The sequence below is a fragment of the Gavialis gangeticus genome, unplaced genomic scaffold, assembly GCF_001723915.1.
Source record: "Gavialis gangeticus isolate Ggan-Ray unplaced genomic scaffold, GavGan_comp1, whole genome shotgun sequence".
Classification (NCBI taxonomy): Eukaryota; Metazoa; Chordata; order Crocodylia; family Gavialidae; genus Gavialis; species Gavialis gangeticus.
The window spans coordinates 33,273,774-33,281,273 of record NW_017728998.1 but is presented as its reverse complement, the minus strand read 5'-3'; the positions used below and the strand labels follow the sequence as shown (position 1 = coordinate 33,281,273).

The 7,500-nt window shown below is 40.0% G+C and overlaps 1 protein-coding gene across 4 annotated transcripts in view; it reads left to right on the top strand.

Moving 5' to 3' along the window:
- Positions 1–4,799, top strand: part of SALL1 (spalt like transcription factor 1) — a 20,827-nt gene extending 16,028 nt beyond the window's left edge. For all 4 annotated transcript variants that reach the window (XM_019505703.1, XM_019505700.1, XM_019505701.1 and 1 more), the window contains 2 exons: positions 1–2,188; positions 3,274–4,799. The exon at positions 1–2,188 is cut by the window's left edge and continues 1,225 nt beyond it. In XM_019505703.1, the coding sequence (XP_019361248.1) occupies positions 1–2,188; positions 3,274–3,714 (2,629 nt within the window). In that variant the 3' untranslated portion in view covers positions 3,715–4,799. The remainder of the gene's footprint in view (positions 2,189–3,273) is intronic.
- The last annotated feature ends 2,701 nt before the right edge of the window (positions 4,800–7,500 follow it).

The following is a 7,500-nucleotide window of genomic DNA, read 5'->3' as shown; positions in this document are numbered from 1 at the left end:
TAAACATAAATGCAGGTTCTGTGCTAAAGTGTTTGGGAGTGACAGTGCCTTGCAGATTCACTTACGTTCTCACACCGGCGAGAGGCCATTCAAATGCAACATATGCGGAAACCGGTTCTCCACCAAGGGAAACTTAAAAGTCCATTTTCAGCGTCATAAAGAAAAATACCCTCATATTCAAATGAATCCATACCCTGTGCCAGAGCATTTGGACAATATTCCTACAAGCACAGGTATTCCTTATGGAATGTCTATACCACCTGAGAAACCTGTAACCAGCTGGCTGGACAGCAAGCCAGTCTTGTCGACTCTGACAACTTCTGTTGGCCTGCCACTCCCACCAACAATTCCAAGTTTGACGCCATTTATCAAAACTGAGGAGCCTCAACCTATTCCCATTAGCCATCCTTCGGCTAGCCCCCCGTGTTCTGTCAAAAGTGACTCCGGAGGAGCTGATTCTGCTGCAAGAAATTCAAATGGACTTTCAGATGAGGTAGAGGCTGGTGCTTTGCCTACCTCACACAGCAAAACAGAAGAAAGCACTCAAAATTCAAACCCTATCACTAACGCTAACAACTCGGTGAGCTCTCCGGCAGCAGACTCCAGCTCCAGCAGTGCCGTCACTTTCACAAATCCACTGATGCCTCTAATGTCAGAGCAGTTTAAAGCAAAGTTTCCATTTGGAGGACTGTTAGATTCAACACCCGCATCAGAAACATCAAAATTGCAGCAACTGGTAGAAAATATTGATAAAAAGGCAACCGACCCCAATGAGTGCATTATTTGCCATCGAGTTCTCAGTTGCCAGAGTGCATTAAAAATGCATTATCGCACACATACTGGTGAAAGGCCATTTAAATGTAAAATCTGTGGTCGTGCATTCACTACTAAAGGAAATCTAAAAACTCATTATAGTGTTCATCGTGCCATGCCCCCATTGAGAGTACAACATTCGTGTCCGATCTGCCAGAAAAAGTTCACCAATGCTGTTGTGTTGCAGCAGCATATTAGAATGCATATGGGAGGACAGATTCCCAATACCCCCATCACTGAAAACTATCCTGAATCAATGGAATCTGATACTGGATCTTTTGATGAGAAGAATTTTGATGATCTAGACAACTTCTCAGATGAGAACATGGAAGACTGTCCTGACAGCAGTGTGCCAGATACACCTAAATCTGTGGATGCATCACAAGACAGTTTATCTTCTTCACCTCTCCCACTGGAAATGTCAAGTATTGCTGCTTTAGAAAATCAAATGAAAATGATCAATGCCGGACTTGCGGAACAACTTCAAGCAAGCTTAAAGTCGGTTGAAAATGGGTCAGTGGAGGGGGATGTTATGACTAATGATTCATCATCTGTTGGTGGTGATATGGAGAGCCAAAGTGCTGGAAGTCCTGCTGTCTCAGAGTCTACCTCTTCTATGCAGGCCTTGTCCCCATCCAACAGCACAAATGATTACCACAAATCACCTAGTATTGAAGAGAAACAAGTAAGAGCTTTATCAAGTGAGTTTGCCAATGGTTTGTCTCCAGCCCCTGCTAATGGTGGTGCTTTGGATTTGACATCTAGTAACACAGATAAAATGATTAAAGAAGAGTCTCTGAGTATGCTGTTTCCTTTCAGAGATAGAGGTAAATTTAAAAATACAGCATGTGACATTTGTGGCAAAACATTTGCTTGTCAGAGTGCCTTGGACATTCATTACAGAAGTCATACCAAAGAGAGACCATTTATTTGCACAGTTTGCAATCGTGGCTTTTCCACAAAGGGTAATTTAAAGCAGCATATGTTGACACATCAAATGCGAGATCTACCATCACAACTTTTTGAACCCAATTCCAATATTGGCCCTAATCAGAACTCTTCCGTTATGCCTGTTAATTCACTGTCATCACTCATAAAGACTGAAGTTAATGGCTTTGTGCATGGCTCGTCTCAGGATAGTAAAGAAGCACCCCCTGGTCTGGTTCCTTCAGGGCCTCTGCCATCTTCTGCCACGTCACCGGTTCTGCTTCCAACTCTACCCAGAAGAACTCCCAAACAGCACTACTGCAACACATGTGGGAAAACCTTTTCTTCCTCCAGTGCTTTGCAGATTCATGAAAGGACACACACAGGTGAAAAGCCTTTTGCCTGCACTATATGTGGAAGAGCTTTCACAACAAAGGGCAATCTCAAGGTACTTTCCCTCTGGCTGCTTTTGTAATGTTGCTTTTTTAATTTTATAAACACTTATATCTGAAGGGCTGTAAACAACACTACTCTTAGGTATCTGTGGTTTTATCCGGTCAGCTTCAGCAGTAGTAGCTTTGCTTGCTGAGTGCCTGGCATTTTGAACAAGCTTGGAGAGTATAATGTGGTGGGCTATTACTGATGCTTTGTAAAATGCACCCAGCAGCGGTGAGTTCCTATGCAGACTGTGAAATAAAGCAGCCTGATGTTGGTAGGGAGTATTAATTAAAGAGAAGCATGAAGCGTATTGCAAGCCTCGTTAAATAAGTAGAAGTCTTTTAAATATCCTATTTTTCATAACCGTGGTGTACAATAAAGGGTTTTAAAAACTAATATCATAATTATTGGGCTAATGGGCATTACTTTAATTGATTATATAACTAACATTTTCTACTGATATGTGTTGGAAAAAAGCAAATATACTTAAGTTCTCGAACACCAGTTGAGCACTTGACTGTGTACATTTTTCTGTTGACAGAGAATTTCTCTGGAGATTGCTGTTAGTAATGTGAGATGAATAATTACTCTCAGGCCATTCTGTCTATACGCAAGGCTCTCTGATGAGCAATCAGTAAAGGATACTTTCTTCCTGTCTGAAAAGGACGTTTATAGGGTAAAGGGTGTCAAATACAATACTTACTATTGCAATGAAAGTGGACATAGCAATTCTAACCCTGAAACTAGCTATCTGCAATTGTCTGAATAACGTGAAGCCGTTATAAACTAAATACATGTAATAAAAAAGAGTAATAAGCAATGTATTGTTTTGCAGGGAATTTGGGCGTTCTCTGTATGAATGCCCAAATGAAAATTATTTGTTACTGCTTATTTGAACTAGAATGTTGCATCCTTTAACTTCAGTGCTGTTCTTTACATAATAGGACGCATGGACTGCTTTCTTTGTTTTTTTTTTCTAACATATGTTTGATCAAAATCCATGTGAATACCACTGCTAACTCCTTTCTTCTCTCTCTCTCTCTCTCTCTCTCTCTCTCTCTCTCTCTCTCTCCCTCTCTCTCTCTCTCTTTGTAGGTTCACATGGGCACTCATATGTGGAACAGCACTCCTGCCAGGCGAGGCAGACGACTTTCTGTGGATGGTCCCATGACATTTCTAGGAGGCAATCCTGTAAAATTCCCAGAAATGTTTCAGAAAGATTTGGCTGCAAGGTCAGGAAATGGAGACCCTTCCAGCTTCTGGAATCAGTATGCAGCTGCACTCTCCAATGGCTTGGCTATGAAGACCAATGAGATCTCAGTCATTCAGAATGGTGGCATTCCTCCAATTCCTGGAAGCCTGGGTAACGGTGGTAGTTCACCTATTAGTGGCTTGACGGGAAGCCTGGAGAAGCTCCAGAATTCAGAACCTAATGCACCTCTAGCTGGTCTGGAGAAAATGGCAAGCAATGAAAATGGGACAAACTTCTGTTTTACACGTTTTGTGGAAGACAACAAAGAAATTGTAACAAATTAGAACAAACCTTAAAAAGTAACATTCCTGCAAATAGTGCAACCTAGGGTTGTTTTTTTTTCCAAGTCTACAAACTACAACATTGTAAAGACCTTCTTTTGTACCATGTTCTACTTCTAGAGTTCTAAGAGAGCTTATTTATTAGTGATATAACCTTGCTTTGCAAACAAATGCAAGCATTAACTTTGGTCTCTTGTATTTTGAACTAAATACTAATCGACTAGAGTGCTGTAAACTTGCTGTAACATTTATGGCGGTTGCAAGTCTGTTCTGCTAGGTGATCTTATTCTGGCATTAACTTATTTTCTATACCCAGTTTAACATGAACTCTGGTATTGATGCAATGCCTCAGTGATGCATTAGATCTATAATAAAAGTCTGTATATAAATGTACACTTTGATCCTGCTGGAAATTTTATCAGCAAACACAAAGTTTAATTTTCCAAACAGAATTACGAAAAGGACTGAAAACCGAGATTATAAACTGAACAGCGTGGGTCCTTTACACAAGCTCAGTTTTTGATTTTTATTATAAAATTAAAACTGCTTTAATTTTTGTAGATTTAACATTTTCCGTTTTGAACTGTTATTTGTATTGTGCTTTTTACTTGAGTCGTCTTAAATGTTAATACGTTTCTGTACAGTAATAAGCACGCAGATTATTAGAGACGATACAAAAGTGTTGTTTTGGTAGTTGAAACTGAGACGTAACATTTTGCCTTGTAGGTATATTCATTATAGAAAGTGTGCTGGACTTTCACAATGCTGCTAAGTATAGCATCTTGAACAACCTTCCATGGACAACTGTAGATGCTCCTGTATATACTATAAGAAATATCACTTGCATTAAAATGTACATATGTTCCTTACAAGACCAAGCCCTACTTCTTGACTGAGGGAACAAGTATAGTGTTTGTTTATTTTGTATTAGGCATGGGGGGAGGGGGGAAATCTTGGACTGTTACATGCACTTTCCTGGAAAGTTGAAAGGAGAAGAAGTCCAGTTTCTTTAACATTTAATACTTACTAACAGCAGAGATACTGTAATTTTACTCGAGTAATCAAATACATTTTTTGCAACAGATAAATGTTGTCTCTGTGTTTTTTAAATTAGACCTGTCCTCAGTAATATCTTTGAATGTATTTAACTTTTCTCCTGGGTAACATGAACTATCCAAGTATGTATGTATATGTTTATATTTGTACATATGTGTGTGTGTCTATATTAATGGATAGTATTTTTTTTTTCACAACTGTTAAGAACGGGAGCTTTGTCCTTACCTGTTCAGTGTTATCAACTACTCTCAATCATCACATCAGTGGCTATTTTGGGATTATTTTAATATATTATATATAGGGTCAGCGATGGCCTAATGGAGACTTGGTAAGTTCTTTTTCAAGGAAATGCACATTGGTTTGAAGATTTGATTTCCAGTTCCAAATGTTTTATATTTTGTGTTTTCTTTGTATGATTTGTGAAATGTTTGTGCTATGTTATGATTTCACTCCCTATGTTACAAGGTTTATGACTCCATTGTGAAGAAAAATGGAACTTGCACATGACAGACATGATCCAACCTTTTTATGCAACCCCAGCTAAATCATTAACTTTGAGAACGTTGTGGAGAATCAGAACTGGACCCAAGGTTTTCATAGAGGGGTGTTTTTCCACCCCCATCTCCTGCCCCTGCCTCCCACCCTCCTAAAACAACTCCCCAGAATGAGAGATCAATTTGGCAGTGTTTAGATTATACAGACTTAAAGCAAACATTATGTGTATGTATATGTATATATGTATACATATGTATATATGTGTTTATATATTTTTATACTACTGGTATTCAAGTATTTTGAGGACTTATTTTTTTTAAGAATATGCCCCTCCTATCCTATTTACTTCTGGTATCTTCAATTAGGGGTTGGGAAGAATGTAATTATAATACTGAGACAAAACCTGGATGCTATCTACTGTGCAAGGTCTATTTTTATAGGAAATTTTAGATCAAAACTGTAGTGGGGTACCTGGATATCTTTGAGGAGCTGGGACCTTAAGAATTTTTTTCCTGTTTGTTTTTACTGGTAATCTATATATAAAAGTAATTTTGGTCTATAATATGCATTTTTGTTAATATGTACATGAACAGTACAGGCAGCCCAGTTTACAACATGAGCATTTGGGGATATTTAAATCGCTTCTGCCCTCAGGAAAAAGTAAACTAAACTTTAATCATATTATCAAAGATACTAAATATGAATCTTTTTAGAATAACTTAATTTTTGTGTAATGCAGTAACAGAAAGAAGGTAGAACACATTTTTCTTAAAATACGGGTTACACGTTTTTTCTTTATCTTCAGCTGAGACGCGTCAGTAACTTCCACTGAGGAGAGCAGTAAGCTTGTAGAACCAATTTCTGCAATTTAAAAATAATCCTGTGCTGGTCTTCTTGCCATGAAAGGAACAACCTCAGGTGCAGTTGTGCACCTACACTCTTGGGGGGGCAGGAGGGAAAGTGAAATGATGAATAGGTCAATTCTCTGTTGCTGTAACCCTACTGAAGAGAAGGTAGACTTATCAAGGAATGGCACTTTTGATTTCTGAGTATTATTTACAATTTAGTTGGCTTCCTATGTCTTCCAGTTCATGTTTTTTACATTTGTTATTGAAAATACTTACTGGATAGATTGGAAACAGGAGATAACTGTTATGGGATGGATTGTGGAAAGTCTTGGGTGTAATGTTTTTGTGTGTCAGTCAAAAGTGTTGGTAGTAATTGCCTAAGGCCCTGATTTCTGTTCTGAGCTAAGGTAACTACATACTCCCAAATGGCTGCTGAATGGATAGCTTGATGAGGAGCTTAGGAAGTAAAGTCATTCTTTGGGCTACCTCCAGTTGTCACCCCTAACGTAATTCCTTCTCTTGCTGAGCAGGGGACTCAGTAGGAAGTTGGCATGCTGAACATCTCTAGAGCAGCAGGTGGAGCAACCACTGCACCACAAGGTAACGTCATGCTCAGCTCTCATACTTGCTGCAGGATTATGCTATGTAGGCCTGGACAATATCATTTCTATGGACATATTTTTAAAAAATAAACAAGTTTGGGCCTGTGAGTCATTCAGATAAGTTAGTTGTTAGCTGGAAATCTGCCTTTTCCTTTTAATAGAAGAGATCTTAATGTAAGGGTGGAATAGGTAAGTGTCTACAGGTGTGTGAAAATGTCCCCCCCCCACACACTTTTTTTTTATTCACCACTTGTAACTCCCAGTGACTTCAAAGCCTCTCAGAGTCCCTGTTGAGGGAAGTGCAGCATGTGGGAAGTACAGGCAATGCCTATGCATTTCTCTTAGGCGAGTTAGTTTCATTGATTTCAGCCAGCTGGAATTTGACACACTCCTCCTCCATTTGTTTAAACAAGACACTTTGTTCTTGCCATGTCCCCTTCTGTCCACAGTTCCTCTGAGAAGGATCAGAGTCGGGGGCAAATCAGCCCAACGTGCCCCGTGCTCCCTGGCCCTTCCCCGGGCGGCCTCAGTGCCGGGCAGAGGCGCAGAGCTCCCCGCGGAGCATCCTCCTCTTCCTCCCGCGCGGCACCCTGCAGCGCTACTCAGCACGCCCAGAAACCCGTTTATTTTTGCCTCCTGCCAAGAAGAATTTCTGCCATTGGGGCTTGCAGGGGAGGGAAGCTAAAAATAGTTCGGCTCCTCACGGTGCGGAGATCATACTCCCCCTGGCCATCAAGGACATGGGGGTGCGGATTTGGCTGGTTTATCTCGAACGATGCAGAACCGGA